The 26,660-nt window shown below is 37.5% G+C and overlaps 2 protein-coding genes across 2 annotated transcripts; one reads left to right on the forward strand and one right to left on the reverse strand.

Annotated features, from left to right (window-relative positions):
* Positions 1-9,583: 9,583 nt before the first annotated feature.
* foxb2 (forkhead box B2) lies at positions 9,584-10,531 on the forward strand (the record flags this gene model as incomplete). Its single annotated transcript, XM_084087219.1, has 1 exon — positions 9,584-10,531. The coding sequence occupies one exon, from the start codon at positions 9,584-9,586 to the stop codon at positions 10,529-10,531; it is 948 nt and encodes a 315-aa protein (XP_083943345.1).
* Positions 10,532-21,389: 10,858 nt separating this feature from the next.
* LOC311066513 (C2 calcium-dependent domain-containing protein 4C) lies at positions 21,390-25,029 on the reverse strand (the record flags this gene model as incomplete). Its single annotated transcript, XM_084087740.1, has 2 exons — positions 24,822-25,029; positions 21,390-22,573 (listed from the first exon to the last, which is right to left on the reverse strand). Exon 2 carries the CDS (start codon positions 22,557-22,559, stop codon positions 21,390-21,392), a length of 1,170 nt encoding a protein of 389 aa, XP_083943866.1. The 5' UTR covers positions 22,560-22,573; positions 24,822-25,029.
* Between the last annotated feature and the right edge of the window lie 1,631 nt (positions 25,030-26,660).

Genomic DNA, 26,660 nt, shown 5'->3' on the forward strand with positions numbered 1-26,660 from the left:
CAGCATTAGCAGAGAGAGAATTCACTTCTGTAAGCACTAAGCAGAATGTGGAAAGTACACCCAAATGAATCATAATCTGAATCTAACCAGTCTGAATTACATTGGAATCAAATTTAATCAAATCTATTCACCCTCCACAGAAGTTACTATTAAAATGTCAAATAATACAAAACCATACAAAATTAATAATAAAACAATAACTGGCTGTCAAGTTTAGTTGCATGATTCCCCTGATTATCACCACAAGGACTTTGGATTAGATGACATTTTTCCAGTGAATTTCACCGCTTCATTTTGATTTCTATCAGCAAGACACGTCTTAATGACAAAGGTCCTTAAAAACAAGGCGATCTTAAGGCCAGCGTAATGGATCTCACACTAGGGGCAAGCTGCACACAATGTTACGCCCCCTGTGTGGAGAACCGCCCCCCTGCGTAAAACACATTATTCTTCGGGGGGTATGTGGAAGCGACACGACCCATTCGCCTGTGGGACCCGAGGGAGGAATATGGGCCCCCTCTTCAATCTGAGTCCCTAGGAGGGCCACCCAGCACCTGCTAACCCAGGGCAGTACTCATCAGAAAAGCATTTAGCGCGCTTGCTAACTCCAGGCCATAATTAGGGTGGGTAATTATTTACAGGCAGCACTGGGCAGAACTGGCCTAGCATAAACAAACAGGCGGCTTGGAGACACATGACAAACATCGTTAGCTCTTCGCTCATTTTCGCCCAAACGGCAAAAACACTAGCAGCATGTAGACTCACTCCCGGGGAAAAGAATACCCAAAAACTTCTGGTCTGAAAAGCAATCGTTTCCCAAATAGCTAGCACATTTGAGACACACAAGTAGGCTTATTGTAACATCTGTAATGTGCTACGCACACACACACACACACACACAAACACACAGATACACACTCAGACTCACACGCTCATGAATATGATAACGTGTGAAATGACAGATTTATTTGTGTGTGGCTCCAGGGTTTTATCTCTAGCACAGTTCATCAACTCCTCAGCACGAGGACTGCTAACCAACGCAGCGCCTGCACATGCTAATTACTGGACCATGGTTAGCTTCAAACCTCAGATCTGCTCCCATCATAATATGTGCCCTGCTTTTTGCTTTTATGAGATTTTTATCTATCTGTAAGAATGTGGGAAAAAGAGTAAAGGTTTAAAAGTTTCAATTACTGAGAGTTTCTGTAGCCTTGAGTTTATGCTAAAATGCTAATGAGCTAATCACATTGCCACCAATCTGAATTTGCTCTTTTTACACACAAACTTATACTATTATTCATGTTTAATTCCAATTACCAGATGAAAATGAACTTGAATTTTCATAAAGGTGAATGTTTATTTCATTAATCTATAATCATTAATTATTAATCTAGTGATTCACGCTAAGGCCAATATGTTGTGAACATTTTCCTCAGACAGGAAGGATGACTGTGTACAGGAAAAAAAACAAATCGTTGGTTAATCACCCCCGTTACACACTGACGCAATAATCGTTTCAAGGACTGTATAGTTATCAATTACACAGTGTGTGCTGTGTACATAGTGATAGTTTGACTGTAACTAATCAGCTACAATGAAAGGATTTCATTGAGTGTTTTAGTAGGCCTGGTTGTTTGAAAATTCTATTTGAAAGTGCAACACTATTCACTAAGCTGTTTCTCTTGTGCATATTTAATTTCACATAAGATGGAGAGAAACGAGAGGGGCTGCGAGAGCTCCAGATGGCTCCAAAGCTCCGCAGAGAACTAGGCCTCATTGTTTGATTTTTTTTCTTAAGTTTTAATTAGCTGCAAGAACAAGAAAGGAAAAACTTGTATGTTTTCTATAAAGAGTGGGTGACTGACTGTTGTCAAGTAGAATTTGTGTTCTCATTACCAAGTAAAAAAGTTAATAGACGGTGAAGATTTGTATTCAATATCCAGTATTTGACTGATACTGGATATTGTTCATGCTTATTTATCCTATTTTTACTTTTAGATTGCTTTTATATTCATGTAATGCTCACTTAAATTTAAAGGTATAGTTCACCAAAATGAAGGTATAGTTTACTTTTTTTTTTTTTTTAAAGTCCTCTTTTACTCATCCTCATATCATTCCAGACTGTTGAAACATTTGGGTAACACTTCATTTGGTGACGTGACGTTACTACATGTACTTACTATAGTAATGACTGTAAATTATGCATAATTACAAGTAACTAACCCTAATCCAAACCCTAACCGTAACTCTATAGTAAATTAAAGGGATTTGTATTTAAAGGGATTGTTCACCCAAAAATGAAAAGATTTTGTCCTTATTTACTCACCCTAAACTTGTCCCAAACCTGTTTCTTTCTTCTGTTGAGCAAAAAAGAAGATATTTTGAAGAATGTTGACCAGACAGTTGATGGTATAGCCATTGACTTCCATAGTAGAAAAAAAATACTATGGAAGTCAATGGGACCCATCAACTGTCTGGTCAACATTCTTCAAAATATCTTTTTTTTTGTTCAGCTGAAGAAAGAAACTCATACAGTTTTGGAACAACTTGAGGGTGATTAAATAATTAAACAATATTCGTTTTTGGGTGAACAATCCCTTTAATTAATATTACTCAGTACTTATTTGAGTAAGTACAATGTACACTGTAAAAAAAACCCTCCCAAATCAAAAATTTCAAGTGACCGATAACATCTAAATTTTTTAATTGGCCCAAGTGAAATTCTTGCTGCAATAGTCTGTTAACATTGGCTCAATGAGAAAAAATACGTCAGACTAATTGAAAAATTTAGATGTTATCGGTCACTTGAAATTTTTGACTTGGGGATGTAATTTTTTTTACAGTGTAACTATGTCACCTTAAAATGAAGTGTAACCTACTTTTGTTCATCTTCGAAACACAAATGAAGATATTTTTAATATTCTCTCATCATTTTATGTATTCATTCCATTGAAAATCAACAGCCATCACATGCACTTTTGAGCTTCCCATATCTGATGTGCGTTGATCAATGTTTCTATGAATAAATGTCTGTTAAATCTGTTCATCATATAAAGCGATTGGGTCTTCATATAGATTACTTTTACAATATCTTTATGAACTTTTTGAAGCTTGAAAATGTTGATTGCGTGAATAGATTCAATGGATAGACAAAAATGATGAGCGGATATCAAAAAGATCTTCATTTGTGTTCCAAAGATTAACAAAAGTTGAATGGGTTCGGAACGACATGAGGGTGACTAAATGATGACAGATTTATTCATTTAAATTTTTTGCATGAACTAACCCTTTAATCTTTACAAACACTAATAATTTGACACTTTAGCAGATGTCAATTTGATTTTCTATTTTCATACAGATATTTTAATGTTGTGGTGCCTAAATTGACTTGTTAAGAAAGATTGATTTTATATTTTAGTTTATTTTTTAATGTATTTAGACGAAATACTATCAGCAATTTATCAGTTATCAACATGAAAATATATATCAGCTTACCGGTATCAGTGAATCCTACTAAGAAACAAAATACTGTCTCAGCTTAGCGTGTTTTATGGCCTTCTAAAGTACTGCGATCTTGAGTCAGACTTCCATGGTTATTGTCACACTTGACTGAGCAAGTATCATTCTGTACAAACACACATGGACACACACACACACATGGACACACACACACACACACACACACACATGCACTAATCAAAGCAAGCTTATTTAGTCCTTTGTAAAGCATTTACGGCCTGATCCTAAATGCTGCGCTCGTGGCTTTGTTCTCTTCTCAAACACAATTAGAAGATAATATATAAATATATACATACTGCAAATGACATGCATATGACGGCTTCATTTGAAGCCCGCTCAGGTCATTAGTAACCCAACAGGGCGCTACAGAGCCGCCGGTCCCTTTCTGCCAGTCGACCAGTGGAGATTTATTTGATATTAACTCCCTAATGGCCTAGCTCCTTTTCTGGTAAAATATGCACAAAAAGTCCAACACGAACACTGCCATTCAGTTGAATGCTTATTTATTCACTAAACGAGGATCTAATGTTCAATGTTCCCTGGACGCTAAGGTAGTTCTGGGGGAGGAAGGCTTCCCCCTACAGCTATATACATCATTTATTTTACACATATCCCGGTATCACACACTGGGCAGCTTAGAGGAGAAGAACGACTTTATGAAAATCAGAACAGTGAGTGTTACGGGGGACATTAGGAGTTGGAGGGGGAGAGCTGTGAATGGAAGCGGAAGAGGGGCGAGCGAGAGCATCGTCGCTGGAGAGAGACGATGTCTCTCGCCCGCCACCCACAAGCATAGCGGGGCCGTGCTCGACACCCCTCGGATAGGAAGCGGGCTTTCGCTTACCGTCTCTCTTGAACTCTGAGGCCCTCGCAGCCCCGACAAATGGTCGTTATCGCACAGTTCTGTTTCCACATGAACTTCTTTCACGCATTAAGAAGGATGTCTATCTTTCGCGTTGTTAAACACATTGTTAATTTAGTTGTGGCGCTCGTGGTCGTGAGGCTGGGGGGAGATTGTGTTAAGTTGTCTCTGTTTTCTTGTGTTTACCCAAGTCTTGTAGGATTCAACATGTATGATAAGATGCTGACCTAGTGGTGGTCACTGAAATTAAAAACTCTCATCAGCTCTCGTTTGTTTCTCACAACCTGCTAATGCAACACTTTCCATCAATGAATTGGATATATATGTCAAATATAGCCTCTACAAAAATAGCCTGAATATAGCCATTTTTTTTTTTCCTCAAACAATAACCATATCGCCTATTGAAGCTCCACAAGCTTTGAATATACTAGTATTACTACTGATATTTGATTATATTATCCCAGACAGCAACATAGTGTCAGCCCAGATCCGGCCCACATCTAGTACACGTGTGTACCTACCAGATGTGGGCCGGATCTGGGCCGGCACTGTGTTGCTGTCTGGGATATTTAGTGTCCTTGCTACACGTTACATGTAGTTGCTACAATTACTATAAATTGTGCATAATCACATTGCAACTAACCTTAACCACAACCTACTCCTAACCCTATAGTAAGTACATTGTTAATTATTATTAATCAGTACTTAAATGTATAATTACACTGTAACATGACATCGGATAAAGTGTAACCTAATATAATATGAAATAATGCATTATTATTATTATTAAAATAGTTGTATTTTTATTAAGGGGTTACACATTATTTTAAGGTGCCTTTGTTACACTGTAATTATACATTTAAGTACTAAGTAACATTAAGTAACTACATGTACTTACTATAGGGTTAGGGTAGGATTAGGATTTGGTTAAGGGTTAGTTGCATGTAATTATGCATAATTTACTGTTATTACAATGGTAAGTACATGTAACATAAGTAACAAGGACACTGTAAAATAAAATGTGACCTATATATTATTACTATTATTATTATTATCATTATAAAAAAAAAAAAAATATATATATATATATATATATATATATATATATATATATATATATATATATATATATATATATATGTATGTATTTTTTTTTAACAAGGTTTGATTCACTACATCACTTACAACTTATACATATAACAAATACATTTTGAGCTGAAGAAGATTTTACCGGACGCCAAAGTTTCACTACGGTGTGTTTAGCTCATAAAGAATCAAATAGATTTTTGAAGGTCTGTTGGAAATGAATTACAGCAGTTATGAAAATAGCAGGATTATGTTGATGCAGGTACGAAATAAGATAGTTAATGAATTGTGGAAGGTAAGGAATGGATTGCTAAAGGGAAAGGGTTGTGGTAGGTAAGGGCCACTGACTGTGGGCCCCCGTGTCTCTGTGTGTGTGTGTGCGTACGTGTGTGTGTCTGTGTATGTGGCGGGTGAGACAGACTCTGCCAACTGCACGATTCACTAAGCTCTCACCAGGGGAGAGAGATAGATAGTTTTAATGTGTATGTGTGAGTGAGAGAGAAGCGAGCGAAAGAGAGAAAAAAATACAAATACAGAAAACCAAAATGTATATTCCATATTAAGTATGTGAATGGGTTTTATACTCAATTGTGTATGTCGGCCTGATCTGCAGGTAGGAAGATGAATGAGTTTGTCTGTTATAAATATATAGACCAGAGGGAATGGAAAGGAAGGACAATTATCTAAATCTACTTCAAGTGCGACATCTTGAAGATATCGTGAGTTTATGGACAGATAAAGCATATTAAAACTTTGCTTTAGGGTTGATCCTTGAAATATCTCTTATAGCATTTCACATATAACTTTTACTTTGAGAACTCGGCATATGCCCTGATGCAATTGATCTAGAATCTATCAACTTTGAAATGCAGCACCATCTTAAAATGAAGACATTAAACAGATCACCTTAACTTATGGGAGGACTTCCTCGTCACACTTAAAGCGATCATATGTTAATCGGCATCAATAAATCATTTGGTGGCCATGAAGTCCTCTTGCTGGTGCCAAAGTCTCATTTCCCAATAGGACCACTCTAATTGATTTAAATGCTTCGTCCTTGCGGCAACGCTATATGCTCACTTAGTAAGGGGTCTTTAACATTATTATTATTACAACCGTGATTGCGGGTTTCTCCATTTCCTATTGTACGACGAGAGTCAGAATCTCTCGCCCAAAGCTGAAAAAATAATTATTAGCATCTTGGAACAAACAGACGAAACACCCCCTCGACCCCCCACCCTCGCCTCGCGGCCCTTAGCCGACCCCCTCCTCGCGCGCTCATCTCCCCGTCTCCGTTTTTGCCACGTTCAGCCCTTAATTTATGCAAAATTAATTGATATATCTTTTATAATTGATGTGCTGTAAAATTAATGAGTAATTTATGTAATTAGTCAATTAAGGCTAATTCCAGCATATGTTCAATATGCCCAGAAGGTGCACTTTACAAGTTGTTATTTGTCCAGGAGTTGAATGCAGAGAAAACCCGTCTAATTAATTTCTTATGCATATCAGCGTGTTGTCTACTTAACACCGCGCTTTGTGGGAGCAGGTTTAATATTGATCTAAACAACACGGTGAGGAGGAACACGCGCGCTCCCGCTGCAGCCTCGCGCAGGGGCCTTCCGGTGCCAAGCGCTCCGCATGATTCGCGTGTCAAAGGCGCGTATAAACACACGTTATTCGTCAGCGGTCCGGAGCTAAAGTTGCATTTCAAAAGACATTAAGCCTGGGGGATAATGGCGCCGGGTGTGAAATATGCATGCGCCTCGTTCGCCGGTGACCCTTTAAACTAGAGAAACACCGGAGCTCTTCAGGAACAAAATGAGAAAGATCTGTTGGCTAATTAATTGACACGGTTTTGAATATTCATCGCTAATATAACCACTACGCCTTTAATTATATTGTTGGACATCTCTCTCAGGAAGGTAAATCACTGAAGGCTTAATTAATGTAATGTATTCGCGACCCGCCGGGAACCCGAGTAAGAAGGCGCCTGGTGGGATCGTGCCGTGACACCTGGCCGCACAAGAGCGCCGGAGCTTTTGTTATTCTGTTTACCGGAGTACCTGTTCTCGGGGGTGGTGGGGAAGTGTTTATCCTTGTGAAATACGAGCAAAGAGCAAACAGCTTGACAGGTTGATTCTGACTCCAGCTTGGTGAAAAACTGGCGCGCGCTTGGTGCGTGCAAACGCGTGCGCCTTCCGCTTTTGAACGATTTGTCATAAATGTTTTACCTGAAATTACTCAAGAGAAAGGAGTTAAATAGTATATAATTATGTTAGCAACGTTTTTATGCTGGTGTCAAGTTATGACAAGGTTACATATTATGCAGTTTATGATGGATCATATTCAGGGAAGCAAAATTATGGATTGGTTTTTAAAAATATATATAATTTTTTTTTTTTTTGGGGGGGGGGGGGGGGGGGGGGGTAGGCTCCCTTTCTCTCTCTGCTATCTCTCTCCACATTTCACAGTACTGGACCAATCTTGATTGATCCTGGTTGAATTATGCTATGACAAATATTTTACTTTTTATTTTTCACACCGTTTATTTGTAGCTTCAGGGGTGAGAAAAGGCCAAACACATTTCTAAAATTTGCTTGTGAGCAAAAAAACCCCAAACCTTTATTTGATAAGCTATGTGTAGCAATCAAGAGCTAGTTATACAGAACTGTGTCAGTTGAAAGACTTTAAAAGTTGCCTGTAACATTAACAAACTAACAGTTAATGAACAAAAATGCGCATCTCTTTCTGAAGCTACTCATCTGTATATTAATATTATGAATTTCATAAGAATAATGTTATTTCAACTTACAATTAATATTAGGTTACATGACCGAATTGAAATAGATTAAACTTAACAAACCGAAGTTTGTGCAACCGTAAGATATGCTGGAGAAAGTGTGTGAAGAAAAATGTAAATAAATAAATAAATAAATAATTCTAAATGAGCATATTCTTCTTGCCTGGTTCATTTTTTTTTTATGTTAAAACATCTTTAGAACAAATAATAATGAGAAACCCTCACTGTAAATTTTTGTCTCATCTATAACAGAAAAAATATTAGATGGAATTTTAGTGACTTTCATAATCCTACTGTAATAACACAGGTGGTATAATGGAAGTTTATCAGCATCTCTTCAGCAACTGTGTTGTAATGAGACAGAGCACAGTGTTACTCACAAAAACACAAATCCCCATCAGGGTTCATATACATTAAAATAATGCTGTACAATAACCAAACAGTGTTATATGCAAAATAAAACACTTCAATGTAGGGAAAAAAATATATATAAATAATGTAGTTTGCACAGGAAATAGAATGTCCCTTTGTTCACAATATTTTTTTACTTGTTTTTTGTACGTTGAAATTAGCTCAATATTTGAAGGTGAATTGTACACTGAAAACAATTTGACATTGCATTGACAGCGAACAACACACGTTAAATATTAAAGGCTATTCTCGTTTAAGTAAACTTCCAAAAAGTTAGATTTTATAGACTTCGGGACATCTAAAACAATTCTAATAACTCTCCATAAACAGTATATGGATATTTCACATTCACATCATTAGTCTTGCAGTGTGTGTTATCATTATCAGACTCATTAGTGCGCGCGCTGCTCTTTGCCTCTGATTGGTACAGATGAATAGGACTAAACGCATATGAAGTCAGACCCTCCCCCTATTTACCCCTTATTCGTCCTAAAGTCAGTGTCATCATAATAAAACGCAACTAGCGGGGGGTCTGGACCTCTGCCATTCTTACAAAAGCGTCGCGGATCTTCTGCGAGTCAAAGCCGAGTGCGCGCATCCTCCGGGAGAACTTCTCGCGCTCTGAGAGAACGCAGGTGTCGCGCGCGCGTGTGCGGAGTATCATTTAGAGAGGTAACTTTCAAAACGGTCCCGTTTTCTTTGACATACTTTGGCTTTGCCTTAATCCTGTGGATTTTGACTTTTAAACTGTTTCCATGACTTTCGTGTTATGTAAACGTTCAAAACAAACAGATGAAGTAAAATCAAAGCAATAGCACGTTGAATGATTTTCTTTTTTAATTGAAATGGACGATATGCTGGCTTGCTTCTGAGTGTTATAGCACATCATTTTTTTAAAAGCCATGCCTCGGCCAGGCAAAAACTCCTACAGTGACCAGAAGCCTCCGTACTCGTACATCTCTCTGACTGCCATGGCCATCCAGAGCTCCTCGGAGAAGATGCTCCCCCTCAGCGACATCTACAAATTCATCATGGACCGCTTCCCGTATTACCGTGAGAACACTCAGCGCTGGCAGAACTCGCTCCGGCACAACCTTTCCTTCAACGACTGCTTCATCAAGATCCCCCGGCGCCCCGACCAACCGGGCAAGGGCAGCTTCTGGGCCTTGCACCCAGACTGTGGAGACATGTTCGAGAACGGCAGCTTCCTCCGCCGCCGCAAGCGGTTCAAGCTCCTGCGGGTGGAGCATTCGGCTTGCAAGAGTGGCCCCGTGCTGCACTCCTACCACTCTCACCATTCCCAGCACCCCTTGCATCAATCCCACCACCATTCGAGCAAGCTGGGCGTGGGACATCCGGAGTACCTGGGCACCATGGGCCGCCTCTCTCACTTCCAGAGCTACACGCTTGGCGGCGGGCAGAGCGGCGGCTTCAAGCACCCGTTCGCCATCGAGAGCCTGATTGGCAGAGACTATAAAGGAGTGATGGCAAGCGGTTTGCCCATTGCGTCGGTCATGCATCACCTCGGCTATCCCGTGCCCGTGGGCGGCATGGTCAACTCCGTGTGGCCGCACGTTGGCATGCTGTCCGAGCCGGTGTCGTCAGACTACCCGCCGTTCAGTGTGGCGGTGAAGGGGCTGTACCATCACCACCCGGGAACCCAGAGCATGCCCGCCGTGCCAGTGCCCATCAAACCCACGCCGACCCTGGGCACGGTCCCCTCCTTGACTGGCATGACGCCGGGAGTAACGCAGCTGTGCCCGAGAAGCGCATCACTGATGGAGAGAGACGCAACAACTCTTGTTGAGGAAAAAAGCGGGTCTCTCCATCATGCTCTCCTGCAGTCCTGAGCCAGAAAAAAGGACCGGTGGGTACGTAGAGCATGCTTTTGGGGACGGCTGTGGACTGATTCGAGATGCCGAGCCTTTTCCAGAAGATCTGCCACTGTCCTTTAAAAAAGTGTTAAATAAGCTTTTATGGCTGTGTATTTCAGACGATAGTTTATGTTATGCAGAATGCAGGTTGTCATATTCGGCTCTGCGTTTTTCTGCTTTGTTGAATGATGAGGTATGTGTACATGTTTGAACTTCTTTTAAAAACTGTGTACTGTACAAAGGACTGCATAAACTGGTATAAGGAAAAACATGTATCTGATGTAAACATGTAAAAATTAAGCCTTATAAACATTAAAGATACACAGACTGTAAAATGAATTTAAAAATGGTGTGTTTGCACACGACTATGGCTTGCATGCTTGAATGACGCTGGTAAAACAGTGAAGAGGATTTCTCTGTCTGAGAGAGAGTCGTGAAAAAACCCAAAGTGAATTTTGCTAAATTATTGTATTTGTGTAAAATAGAAAATACATTTATGTTAAAATGTTCTTATATATTACCATAAATGTTATACATGTAAATATGTGTAGAATATAATCAATTTCAGCTTTTGAATTGCACTCGTGGTATTTACTAACACGACATCGAAATATTTTATGAAAATGAAACAATCAAATAGACAATTATAGTGACCAAAAGCAGGCCTGGTTTAAGTGTGCTGTTTTAAGGTGGCATGTGAGTTTCGAAAAACAGTATAACTGTATAAGATTTGTAAATGAAGTATTTTTAGAGTAAAATCACACTTCAATCCAGTTTCTGTGCAGTGGAATGTCTTTTTTTCTATGTGACTTTTTCTCATTTGTTTCTATCTGTTAGTTCTCCAAGCTGTATTTACTCTTATATACTGTATATTTATATGTAGCCTACTCTTATATATGTAAAATTAAAGACATATATGCTACGCATATGTGTAAGGTAGTAGCTAATAGATAACATTCTTTAAAACACATTTAAATTAATGTATCTGTAAATTCATTTTGTTTAATACAAAATAGATTTTTTTATGAATAGGAAATATTTTTTATATTATTTAGTACAATATGCGCTTTCACAGAATATTTACAATATTGTGTTCCACAATCCACATTTTGAACGGTGAATCCTGACAGACAGTGGCTGAACATCCACAAGCATAAAGAGCTTAATAGTAATGGATTCGCTTCCTCGCCATTTTGGAACATTAAGACAATTGTTGCTCCAAGGCACAGAGACGAAAGAGTCTGTTTGCCAAACTACAGAAAACATGGTGCCGTCCAGCAGAGGAGCCTTTTCCTCATAACCCATCCTGACGTTGAGTGTTGCTTTATACGTTTAGTCCTGTGTTCACATGTCTGATCTTCTTTTGGAGTCGATTCATTCTCTGAGATCAGTTTTTTTTAATGCAACTTTCTAATTTGGCCAGGTATATATTTTAGGAGCTCCACAAGTGCACTGTAAAAAAATATGATCAATAAGTTATGACAACATATGTTTTAACATTGCTTTAACTCATCAAAATAATTCAAGCAATTTTTAACTTTTTTTTATAAGTTATAGTCAATTTAATATAATTTAAGTTGAAATGACTTAAACATCCAAGTTGATTGTACTTAAAAATTTAAGGCAGCAATTTTTGTACAGTAAAGAAGACCTAACCTGATATTAAAAAGTAAAGCATATGCAGAAATGTTTTTTTTTTCCCTGCGCAATATTTCCTGCATTTAAAGTATCAAACATTAATCTAAAATTAATATGAACAAAAAGTTAAATTAAGTCAAATTATATGAACTTTCAAGATGGTTTTGTGTACAAGCAAAATTCCATTTCAGTCTGTTCATGTAACCGTGGCCTGTTTTTTGAATGCCTGATTGAAGTGACACTTTCTTAATATTTTGATAATATTATATTTCATGAAAATAACCCTGACCAAGAATTGGGATGACCATAGATTTCTTTGCCGAAAGGTTATTCTATGTGTGTGCGTGTGTGTCTGTGCTTCACATAAAGCGCCGGAGGAGACGGCCGCATGACTTCAAAAGCAGCCGTTTGATAAAGTTGTTTTGTCCTGCTCGTCTTGACATAAATTTCACCTTTGAAGTTGAGAAGCTGGTCCTCTTCACAACACAAAAGCTGCCAGTTGGGAGGCCATTTAGAGTGTCACTGTTTAGCATGGCAAAGGCTCTTTTATACGTCTTCATACGCGCGCTGCAGCACACACTCACACCAGGAGTGAGCTGAACCTGCCCTCTGAACAAATAAGATGCACAAGTGGCAGCCTGATGTGAAAACTACACCCACATCATATCTAGTCAGTGAAAATGATCCGTCTCTCTTTCTTGCACTTGCTTTCCTCTCTCTTCATTACTCTCAGGATTCATTACAGTCTGACGGTTGACATCTGAATTTCTTGGCATCTTAAAAGACATCAAATTCATCTTTTACCATAAGCAGCAGTGTAAATTTCAAACAAAATGGGACATTTTGCATATGTAAGCGCCTGTTGAAAATCCAACACGCCAAGAAGAAAATCCTCCCGTTTAAAGCAAATATGTGACCATTTCTTATCGCAATTATGATTGTGCTAGGACTTTTCGATGAGAAAGATATGCAGATTTTTTTTCAACTCTTGAGTCTTTAATATGGATTATATGGAAAGTATGATGAATAGGAATGAGGTCATCGTGAAGTTGCTGGTCTGGAGCAGAATTTGATATGAGGTATTATTGTTAATTACTCTGACTTCAACAGGGGTGGAGGTGACACATTCATGCCCGTCTTAATGACTGCAAAGACCGAGCCTTCATAATGAACCGTTTAATTCATGAAGCGGCTCGCCACCATGAGCCCCGGCAACCGCACAGCAACTTAGTGCAACTGTATAATTCTTTAGAAATGATAGAATTCTGGCCACAAATCAAGTGTGGATTGATAATATTATAATTGATATATTTTCTTAATTCCTCATAACACATAATTGAACTGACATATTCAGTGTTTAATCTGTCTGTCTCTAGAAATCTTTGTATCTTTGTATTTTTTACTGTTAAGTTGCTTTAGTGTGAAGGCTGTTTGTTCATATTTAGACATAGTGATGGAGAACGCTCAACAACAGATAACACACACCATTAAATTTACAATGTTTGGAGTCAGGAAGATTAAAAATAAATCAGCAAAAAAAATATCAAAATGGACAGTAAGGACCAGTGTTGGGGGTAATGTATTACAAGTTACGTAATCAGATTACTTTTTTCAAGGAACAAGTAAAAGTAACATGTTACTTTTATGTTTTCAACAAAATATCTGAATTACTTTTTCATATAAGTTACGCAAGTTTTTTTCTCCCAGTTTTTTATTGACTGACAGCTCTTCTGTCCTCATGTTGAGAGAAATTGTGCAGAGGCGTTGTGTGTAAACATGATGGTTATTGTAGTTCTACTAATGTGAACATGCATTTACTCTTCTCACTTGAACAAAAACGGATTCAGTATTCCTCAAAATGAATAAAAGCAGTGAAATGCAAACTCAGAATATTACGAGAAGCTGCAATTTATAAATATGTTAAAATACACAAATATACTTTATGTATTTAATCTCACTTTATTAATCATTGTCTTTGCTGCTGACCTTTGATAATCCAATTCAACCATACTAACAAGCAAAATCATTTTTTATCTTTTTTATTGGTGAAGTCCAGCCCAGGTGAGAAAAGGTTACTCAAAAGTAATGTAATTACTTTCCATGAAAAGTAACTAATATTGCAATTAGTTACTTTTTCAGGGAGTAACCCAATATTGTAACGCATTACTTTTAAAAGTAACTTTCCCCAACATTGGTAAAGACATTTATAATGTTACAAAATATCTGAACTTTATTCATCAAAGAATCTTGCATCTTTCGTATAAAAATATATCATGGTTTCCACAAAAATATTAAGCTGCACAACTGTTTTCAATACATAATAAGAAATGTATCTTGCACCAAATCAGCATATTACAAGGATCCTGTGACACTGAAGACTGGAGTAATCCCTTGCTAACAGGAAACGTTCTCAGAACTTTGGCTAATGTTTTGCAAGGTTCTCTCAAAGTTATGAAAATATGTTCTTCTAGTAAAATTAATAGAATATTTGTATACACAGTCTTTAATAACATTATCAAAACGTTAGCACAAAAACGTTATTTATATATAGTTTTGTTGCACGTTTGTCCAACGTTTTTTACTTACAACTCGGTTTAAAAATGTTCAGCATTAAAAAAGCTACTCTCCCACAATGTTTTTAAAATGCTAAAATGGAACGTTCCCTTAATATTTTGTTGACCTTCGCAAAAACACGAAAAAAATATATTTTTAAAACATTTTTTTTTTAAAAAGGAAATTTGTAACATTCTGAGAACATTTAAAAATAATGTTTTCATTACTTAATGGAAATGTTATTATAGAACATATTTGTCATGGCTGCTAAAAAATCAATTTGACATCACATGAATACTCAGACAGCAACACAGTGTCGGCCAAGATCCGGCCCACATCTGGTACACGTGGATTGCACACGTACCACATGTGGACCGGATCTGGGCCGACACTATGTTGCTGTCTGGGTAAATTGTAATAATTCACAATATTTGGCCTACTGTTTTTACTGGGGTTTTTTTCATCAGTTTTTGAAAGTGACCTTTCAAAAACTTAAAAAAAAATAAAAATAATTTGTGCATTTTTCAAGGGGGTTATTTTCAACATGTTTACTTTTATTATTGACCATCTTGGAAACTTTTTACTATGCCTTCATCCTTTATTTTTGGTCCTTTTCAGACACCATTATGTATAGATTTACTTGCTTTTTTATCATTTTCATTTTTAGAATAATTATTTTTCATTTTTAAACTAAAAAACAGTGAGCGTAATAAATTGTCTTTAAAAGTATTTCTGTCATGACAACTCTCGGAGTGTTGATGATATGGATATGACAATGCTGATATGTTGGTCTTGGCGGAATAGATCTGATAAGCTGCTGCTGCTGTTGGTTATTGCTGCTGCTGCAAGAGCAAGTACGGGAGTTGCTACTGCCATTACACAACACACTGCTGTGAGCAAGTAAGACATGCTGCAGCTGTACAATTTAGAGTGCCTTATGTTATGCGCCAGAGAAACAAGCGCGCAGCCATCTTTAGAATATTGTCTTTGAACTTCCGTTTTTGCGGTCGCTCTGTATATTTCTATGGCATCGGTGTTGAGGAGTAATTAGCTGGTAAAGCGGATATACTTCTTGTAAAGTTAACGAAAGTTATCATGAGGATTGTAATGTTTAAAGCAGATGTCTTAACAAATGTCAGTAGACTGGGAAGATTCATAAATACGCAAGATCACTGTGAAAATACAGACTGGAAGACAAAAGACAACGAGTGCAGTGCTGAAAAGGGGAGGGGCTACATAAGATCTATAGCGTACATGAATTACCCGTAGCGGATCTATACAGGTGGAGCTGGGGAAGGTGGAGGGTTTCTGAATGCGCGCTGCACTGCTCAGGCAAATGCTACCGATGTATTTGAAGGTTGAGCACGCAAGCTCATTGGCTACTGATACAGCAGGAACCAATCAGCTGTGCCCTATAGATAATGATGTGATTATGAGCATAAAGGTTGAGGACCTATTAGCCTGTGCCATCTAGAGTTTCATGACAGAACTTTGTATTTATTGTGTTGTTTCCCCTCAAATTTCAACTATCCCTTAGTTTGAGACATCATTATACTGCAACCAACAATATTACTACTAATTTAGCTTTAAAGGGGTCATTGGATGCAAAATTCACTTTTATATGGTGTTTGCATATAAATGTGTCTTTGCAGTGTGTGGACACAACCACCATACAATGAAAAATCCATTCACTCCTTTTTTTTCGTCAAAAAGTCTAAACACTCTCAATAATCAAGCCGTTTGGATTTTCTGACCACTATGATGTCATATTGCTCATGCTCCGCCCACGACCACTGACAGACTGTCCCGTATTAGCATATTTCTGCCCTCGGCCATTTGTATACTGTCCGCCAAGGCAGCACTTTTCGTGTCTTGTGTGATACGCCCCATGGAAGAGATGGGTGGGGTGAGCAGTTGCTCATTATCATTTAAAGAGACATGCACCGAAATGGGTCGCTGTGAAAAGAGCTGTTTTTGAGGAGGTAAAAAGGATGATGTTTTAACCATTGAGGAATTTTAACCAAAGTATATTACAAACTTTACATGAAGAATCATAAAGAATCATACCAACTTGTGGAAAATGGGCATCCGATGAACCCTTTAAAACAAGTGCTTGAATGCAAACATCAAACTGACCCGTTGACTACAATGAAATAGTAAAAATGACAGGTATTCAGATTTAGAAACAATGAAAATTGTACTAAGATGCATGAATGTTGAACATTATTGGTAGACTGATTAAAACTGCGATCTTCAAGTATCTGGAAGTGATCTTAAAGACATTATACAGTATAGTTTCTTGTTCTGTAGCTTTTAATTCATGGCAGCTCTCAGGTGCTGGAGCTCAATGAAATCACATTGATTTTTTCTTTCAGGGCTGAGCTTCATTACTTGGCATGTGCCTTCTGCCTTTCCCCTTCAACACACCTCGAGCCATAAGTCACCGACTCATAATAAAAAGCTCATCTGCCATGCATTAACAAAAGATGAGTAGAGGTCACCAGAGCTGTAGTGCTGATCACTAAATCTCTCTCTTTCTTAGTGATTCACGAATAAAAGACAGCCACGTTCGGACTGCCCTCTGGGCTAATTGAAATGGTTGGAGGTTGTCCTTTTAACAAGGATTGTTAGATGCAGCCAAGTCCCGTGTTAATGGTGCTCAATATAGCAGATTGTCTGGGGCTTGACTACTTCCTCTGATTACTTCCATGAATTCTGAAGCCATAGTGTCAGTGTTTTTAAGGCCTTTATGAAGTTTTGAAAGTTTTTCACAACTTTCAGCTGTCCTAAAAAAACATATATGGGAGACAGGGACTAGTTATCTTACTACAGTAATTAATTATTATTATTATTATATATTTTTTTTTTTTACTACAGTAAATATTTTTTTAAAGGGGACATATCATGAAAATCAGAATTTTTCCGTGTTTAAGTGCTATAATCGGGTCCCCAGTGCATCTACCAACCCAGAAATGTGAAAAGTGTAGCGGCAGCTCATTTGCATTTAAAGGGACACACACAAAAACTGTGTGTTTTTGCTCTCACCCAAAAAGGGGCAAATTTGACAAGCTATAATAAATGATCTGGGGTATTTTGAGCTGAAATTTAACAGACACATTCTGTGGACACCATGTTTTTAAATTATTTTTTATTATTTTTGCTTTTTTAATTAATTAAATTATTATTATTAATTCTGTATAGACACACACAATATATATATTCAATTAAACAACCTATAAATGGCCTTTAAACAATATATGAAAAGCAAATATGACACACACATATTTTGAACAAAAACTACTTTAATTAATAAGCTTAAAGTTATAAAGTTAAATTATATATTATTAATAAATCATATTTTACATTTAAACCATCACTGGCCTGACATTTATGAAGAATATCTTTAAGCACACAGTTCAACCTTTTAGTTAAAATCTGCCTTCAATTATTCACTGATTTTTGTCTAAATGTATCTCAGTGTGGTTTTTATTATTTTGATTTACCAACAGCTACAGCAAAAATATGATGATATAATTGTGGTACCTTTTACAAAAAAAAAATAAAATAAAAAAAATACTTAAGAGAGTTTTAAACTAAATGTTTGAAAGCACAAAAAACACTGCTAGAAAACATACATTTAAGAATGAATTGGACTTTTGTCTCAAAACCTCATAGTTCCTGAGATAAACCTTGTGACAACTTTCCCCAGTCTCCCTTGACTGTTTGCAGTGTGATCTTCAAGTTTACCATTTGTAATAAGTAAGTTAAACCTGAAAAAACTCCTTTTGGGAAGACAACAAAGTAAATATTTTTCTTTATTTGTGAAAGTACAATTTATTTGTTACAGTACTTCAATATATAACTAGCTACCAGTAGAAGTCTATGTAATGTCCCCGTTTAGATAGCTAAGTGAACGTGCTTATGTGTGTGTGTGTGTTTGTGTGTGTGTGTCCATGCGTGCAGTCTCATTTTTTAAGCCAGTGTCTGATGAGTGTTCAGAGATGCACACACTGCTCATTTAGAGTTAATTGGCTGTTGACAGCAGTTAAAGGAAAGGTCCTGTGCTGCCTCCCTGCACATTTATCTTTCTATTAGAGCAGGCACTTGGGTTTTTATTGGACTAATTAGGACTCTCTTTCTATCTGCTTAACACTGGCCCTACAGCATGTGCACTCCTGCAACGTGTGTGTTTGTGTGTGAGAGAGGAAAAGAAAGTTCATACACTGTACACCTTTGTAATAATCATCTCAATTAGTCAAACACTTTGTAAAGATCGCAGTCAGAGTGCTTGAGGAAGTCAAACCTGAGATGTGACACAGAAACTCACACTCGCCCTCTTGTGTTCAGAGATTGTATTCAGTTAATGAATAAGGGCAAATTGTCACATTGATATTGGGGCAGTTTGTCACATCTTGTTTCCACATTTGTTTTACTGTGTAGTTTTACCTGAAAAGCCATGAAATAGCATATAATACATAGGCTATTAAATATATATGTTTTTTAGTCTGTAATGTAGTATTTGTCTGACAAAGTAAAAATAAAAAGTAGCCTAGTATTTTTCTGACACTCAAATCGGTGTCAAACTGGTTCTTAGTGTGACAACATGCCCCACCAAGGTAATTTAGACTTTTCGTTTGTTATGAACTAACAATATTATCCAATAAGAGTGGAGTAGCCTATGAAAGAAATGACTGGAATCATTCATCAGTGAGTGAATATTTGAATGTGACAGACATCTAATGAATAAACCAGTGTTGTTATTGTTAACTAAAACGTTTACAAATCTGAGGTTCATGAAAAATTACTAAAACAGAAACAAAAATAAAGCTAAATAGAAAGAAAAAAATTTATTTAAATGGGGGGGTTCCGCTGTGTAGGAAACCAGACACAGTTGGTTGGATTTCAACAGTTGGATTTCAACAGGGAGACATAAAAAGAAGGAGGAATTCTGTAGTGCAAAGGTAACTTTAACTGGTAGGTGACTGGGAGGTGATCTGACAGGTGATGGTGAAAAAGGGCCAACATATCTGGGACTCAATTTCTTGCAGGGCAGGTGCATTTTGATGTCACGGGTAGAGAGCCAAACCTTCTGTCCCTGTTGGAATGTTGGTGTTTCGTCTCTCCAGACTTCCGCTTGGGTTCTTCGTCTGCACACTGCTCTCTGCAGATGGTGATGTGCAGTGTCCCAGACCCTCTCACTCTCTCCGAACCAATGATCGACTGATGGGACATCAGGTGGTCCCCCGGACCGTGGGAACAGTAGGCTGGTAGCTGAGTACGCACTTGAAGGGATTGAGTCCAGTGATGGTGGCAGGCTGACAAATAGAGTTCTGCGTGTATTAGGCCCAGCCTAGAAATTGGTTCCAAGAGTTCTGGTGGCCATGGCAAAAGGTTCTCAGGAAGTGCCAAATCTCCTGGATCTTCCTCTCATCTTGCCCGTTCAACTGATGATGGTAACCTGACGAGAGACTTACGGTCACACCTAGGAGTTTTAAAAGGCCTTCCATACCTGGGAGATGAACTGTGGACCTCTGTCTGATACAATGTCTTCTGGGATTCGATAGTACCGGAACACATGGATAAACAAGAGTTCAGCTGTGTCCTGAATTTGACGGTCATCTTGTTGAGAGCTCTGTAGTTAATACTGTAGTTAATACAAAAAGGATTTCCATCCTTTTTTGCCACAAAGAAGAAGCCTCTTCTATGTACTCCTCCATCGCCTCCTGTCCTGGAAGTGATTTAGGGAAGATTTTGCCATGGGGCACTGGCTCACCCAGATAATGTCGATGGTACAGTCCCATGGCCAGTGTGGAGGCAACAGCGACGATTTTTTGGGACAGAACACGTCACTGAAAGGGGCATAGCAGACTGGAATATCCACAGATTGCTGTTCCACAGGGCTGTCAATGGACGTCGAGTTCACCGGAAGTGGCTGTACTGGTCGAGGAAGATGACGGAAACATCCTGGGACACAGCTATCGCCTTATTTCAGGACTTCTCCAGTGGTCCAGGATAGGTCTGGGTCGTGTTGCACTAGCCACGGGTGCCTTAATATAATACCAGTGGTGGAATTCTCCAGAACCATAAAGGGGACTGACTCACTGTAAAAAAACCAAGGGGTCCAACTGTGTATCTCTACATGGTTTCTGCAGATGGGTTTTCCGGTTATCGACTGAACTTGGTAATGGGTTTCGGTGTGCCTCTTCTTGAGGCTAAGGTGGCAGCAGAGGCTGAAGTTTCCGGCTGACACAGGATCATGTGTGCCTTGATAACCAATCACATTACAACCTTGACATCAATGAATTTCATTCAGAGATGTTTGACAGTCAGTCATTTTTTGCGGATATCATAGAAATGAATGAGAAGTGCTGTAAACTGAATCATAGCTGTTAAGCAATTGTCTGTGACTTCTCTTATAAACAGCATTTTTTTAAGTGTAAACTCTAAAAATAGATAAATCCAAAATAAATTATTAAGCGCAAACATGTTGAAGATTAGCCGATGGGCAGATGATTCGTTAAATGATAAGCCGTTTTCCCCCCAAAACGATTTATTCAGCGTAGTGAAGCCTCTCCTCCATTGACATCCATTCAAAAAAATAATAATTGTACATATGGAGCATGTTTCTTTGAGTGTTTGTGTCTCACAGTGGCAGTAGCTGACAGAGAGGTTTGATGACAATTCCCAGCACCACTCCTCTGCCCAATCCTGAGGCCTTATCCAGCACCTTCAGTCTGAGGGCCAGATCTCCCAGAATGCCCTGCTGCTCCTCTGGTTCCTGAAAGAAGAAGTCTTCATTGAACACAGGGTTGCGGCAGTTCCTGATGTTGGCGCTGTGTTGCCTCTGCAGCTTGCCTGGGGTGAGGCTTAGGGTCAAGCTGCAGGTCAAAGGTCGAGGGTCACCAGGATCTCTCAAGCCTTCCACCGAGACTACGCGGATGCGAATTGTCATAGAGCACCTGGCCGCACTGGACCTGAAGGCGGAAATGCGCACTCGGCCTCTCTGAGGAAGAGGAAGCACGTGTTCCTGATGGAAGCGTTCCTGGCAGTGCAGCATGTCCAGTGGGAACTGGATGGGCGGGGCTAGTTTGGTGCAACGGGACGTTTGAATAACTTTAGCATGGTGATGCACTTTTGACATGGACTTTTTGTCAGGAGTGGAGTGAACTTTATTTTTCTCATTTTTAGAGGCTTGAATATCTTCCTGAACTGGATCTTCAGACAATGACTGTTCGCTGGTGAAATCCTCTCTTCTGATTGGTGGAGGAGTGGAATAAGGGGAGGAGTCAGCAGAGGGCGTGTCACTCTCAGTGCTGGCCGCTTTCAGCGCTGCTCTACAGGAAAATTTGGGTGTTTTGATGGTCATTCGTTCTAGTGTGTAACTGGTAAGTGTCGAATGGAACAAAGACTCTTTGCGACGCGTGTTCGGACTCTCGAATAAACCGTACTCGTAGCATTTCAGTGAATATGGAATGGGTTTGAGTTTGTTCAAGGCTGCTGTAGATTTGTTTAGACTCGCTCTCAGTGGCTGGGCAATACCTGGTCTTGACAATGATGTTTTTGCTGAGCTGAGAACTTTTTTTTCTTCGTTCAGACATTGCACAATTTTTTCAGCGTCTGCCACGAGGCTGTGCTTGGTCAGCTTGGGCGGCAGGAAAAAGTCAGGAATTTTATCAGGTGTGAGGACGTTGCAGTGCATTTTATTGAGGATGCTGGTCTTGGCTGAAATCTCCTCTTTATGTTTGCTGATGAGATGATTAATCTGCATCGGAAGACTTTCTGCTCCCGCCTGTACTTTCTGAAGGATCCACATTGTGATTGATAATGCTGGAAAAAAAAAAAAACAGTTTTAAAAAGTTAATACACGTTTAATACTATTTAACGTGTATTAACTAACGCACTATACACTATACACTTATACTAAGTTTATTTGGTAACACTTTGGAATACAGTTATGTCATTAATGAATAATTACACAGGAAGAAATGAGTAACGTGCTATTAACATTTTAGTAACTACTATTAACTAACAAGCAACTCTGATTAAGAAATTAGTAAGTAATAGCGCTCAGTTGAATGCGGTAGTTCACTATTACAGTAGCTAACCAATAACTACTATACCTCTCAGAGAACTACTAAGAGCTACTAGGTTGATAATTAACATCAATAATGCATAATGTAATTAATTCTAAAGTGAAGGTAATGGTTATCCTCTAGTAATGACTCAAGTATTACCAAATCCTTCAGAAGGAATTACTAATGATTTGGATCAGTATTCTAAAGTTAAAAGCATGATTACTCTCTAATATTGACTGAAGTCATTGTATACTTTTTGAGGTTTTTGTAAGGGTTTAAATAGTAATGACTTGTGTTACTACATCTTTCAGAAGGAACTACTAATTATTCTGATCAGTATTCTAAAGTGAAGGTCATTGTAACCCATTAATCATTGGTATTTTCAGACACACTACTTGCACTATTTGTACTACAAAATTATATAAAATAGTGCATTAATACATGAATAAGGATGCACCTATGATAAAAAAAAAAATATGAATCAACAATATTGTCATGCTATTTTACACCAACATGACCATTTCTATAATCCTCATTTGAATAAATATATTTGATCTTGTGCAAATTATTATAACCAGCTTAAATTGAGTTAAGTTTTGCATTTTCCTTTATAAGTCACACACTAAAACAAATCTAAGAAACATTTATATGTGCCAACAGTAATAGTAATGTATTTATATTGAGAAAGACCGGATCATTATATTGAATTTAATACAAGAAGTATTGTTACAAGGCAATTAACTCGAAAAAAAAAGAAAAAAGAAAAGAAAAGAGAATTCTATTAAATCACTGTATCTCAAATAAGAGCCTAAAATTATTGAAAAGTAATAATATAGTAGTTTTAATGCATGTTATTTTTACTGAATATTTTTTATGGTACCAATTCTCTTTAACCACTCATTAATTATTTTGATTGTTCTTGACTTATCAGTTGATAAATACAGTATTTATATTACAGTATTTTAGTAAAAATGTATTATTCAAATAATGAATGCTTAATTTGCTTTAAAATTAAGCATACATTATTTGAATGATACATTTTTACTAAAATACTGTATTTATCAACTTATAAGTCAAGAACAATCTTCAACTGGACACTTCAATAAAATAATGTTCATCACTTATTTAAAAAAATCAAAACACAATTCTTATTTCATATTATAATCATACTTTACTGTTGCAGTTCTCCTAACCTCACAGTCAAGATAAAATCTTGAACAAGTGACAGCTTTTTGTCTGTTGTTCATACATTTTCTATACTTTTAACCAACAACTAAACAATAAAATGCATATATTTAAGTATAGAAGTAAAAATTTAAACCTATTACAGTACTTATTAATCTACCATTCAAAAGTTTTTTAATTAATATTTTTAATATTTTACATTTTTAAAATTAATAATAAATATATTATCAGCAAGGATTCATTAAATTGATCAAAACTGTGAGTAAAGGCATTTATGTTACAAAAGATTTCTATTTCTAAATAAATAAATGCAGTTTCTAAACTTTCTATTCATCAAACAATACAGAAAAATGTATCGGTTTCCACAAAAATATTAAAACAACTGTTTTCAACATTGATAATAAGAAATGTTTCTTGTCAAATCAGCATATTAGAATGATTTCTGAAGGATGTGATAATTCAGCTTTGCCATCACAGGCATAGCCTAAATTACATTGTAAAATATATTTAAATAGAAAACCATTATTATAAACTGTAATGATATTTCAAATAAATGCAACCTTGGTGACATAAGAGACTTTTTTTCAAAAATAGACTTTTTTTATTAATAATATTATTTTTCATTGTTAATTCATGTTTGTTCATAATACATTTGTGTTAATTTATACAACGGTGTATTACATGTAGAAATTCATATCCTTTATTAATAAAAGCTGTGAAAGTATTGTTGATCTCTAATGCATTAATAATAATGAATGTTAACGAATTATAGTGAACTGTTACCAAACTGTATTGTGATGATTTTTTGCCCTTACCTGTTTGGATGATCTGTGGTGGAGATGCTCATCTGTGATTAACTGAATGTCTAAGTTTTCGGTTTGGTCTGTTCATCATTTCTTTCAATGCACAGTGGCCAATCACAGCACATTTAATGTCCTATAAGCCACCTCTCTCTCCTCTGTGTGTAGCCTAATAAGAATGGTTTCCTTTTGATCTAAAATCCCCACAACTGGTTTCAGACAAGCTCTCACACCCACTAACCTACCCCAAAACAGTTCTATCACAGAAATCCACACTGTTCTCAGGTCAGATGGATGATTCCCCCCCCCCCCCCCCCCCCCCCCCCCCCCCCCCTTCTAACATTTAAAGGTCAACAGTGGCATCATTTGTGTCACTTCAAAGATGAACCTTTCCTTAGAAAACAGTGTGGCCAGGCTCTGTTCTCCGGTTTAGCCTTCATGTAGAGGTCAGAAGTCCCGCTTCCCAGCTGACCAGTCTAGTGTCCTGATTAAAGGTTGACGTCAGGATTTGAGTGGGTGGAATTATCCACAAAATTTGCTTTCTTGTATGCCAGTCTGTCTGTAATGAAAATTTCAATACGATTTTTTTTTTTTTTAATGAAATTAATACTTTTTTCAGCAAGGACACATCATACAGTTTCCACAAAAATATTAAGCAGCAAACTGTTTTCAACATTGATAATAATAAGAAATATTTCTAGACCACCAAACCAGCATTTTAAAATGATTTCTGAAGGATCATGTGACACTTAAGACTGGAATAATTGCAGTTGAAAATTCAACTTTTCCATCACAGGAATACATATTTTAATATTAAAATAGAAAACAGTTATTTTTATATTGTAATAATATTTCACAATATTACTGTTTTTACTGTAATTTCGATCAAATAAATGCAGCATTGATGAGCATAAGAGACTTCTTTCAAAAACAGTAAAAAATGGACAGTAGTGTATATTATTTATGCAATACTTTTGTGCAGAAATACAAAGTTCTGTCATGAAACAGATGGCGCAGGCTGAGAGGTCCTTAACTCAATCCGCTGATTGGTTCCTGCTGTATCAGTACAGCCAATGAACTCGCTGCTCAACCTTCAAATACTTGGTCAGCTGTAGCAGTAGCATCACACTTTCAGAAACCCTCCACCTTCCCCAGCTCCACCTGTATAGATCTGCTACAGGTAATTAATGTATTGTACAGCTGCAGCATGTCTTGCTCACAGCAGCGTGTCTTGTATGCTTATAGGAGGGCAAAAAAAGGCTTTCCTCTGCTGCCTGCCAGTCATTTTTACCAGGTTTGTAGTAAGGTTGGTATCAAAAACCATTATAAAGAAAACGCGTTGCCTTAATTTTCCGGCCTCATCTTCTCGCCTCTATAGTATGCATCATCAAAAAGGTGTAAACTGAATTTGATCTTTTAATATCACTGGACATTAAGGCACTTTAAGGGTGGGTTGCACCAATATTTAAGCACCTCCTTAGCCTGGCATTGGTTCACCCTCCGCCTATGCTGCTTTATCAGCCCTTTAAAGTCCCCCTATGGTGAAAATCCAGCTTTTAATGTTGTTTATATGTCTATGTGGTGTTTTTAATATGCTTTAAGACAAACCATGTGCAAACTCATAAGTCAACACCATTGCTGAGTATTTTCTCCTTTAAACCGCAGTGAACCAAAAACGCAGTTTGAAATCAGTTGCTGCATGGATCACAAGTGCCCAAAACTTGCATTTTGTTCACATATTTTTGTTTTTAAGATTGACATGCTTGTGCTGCAAGTTCTATGGCTATTTTGCCCTCCAGGACTCCACAACAGTCATGTGACTGTAAACTATGAATAACAGCAGCAGCAGATCCG

Source organism: Abramis brama, assembly GCF_963993115.1.
Source record: "Abramis brama genome assembly, chromosome: 16".
Lineage (NCBI taxonomy): Eukaryota > Metazoa > Chordata > Actinopteri > Cypriniformes > Leuciscidae > Abramis > Abramis brama.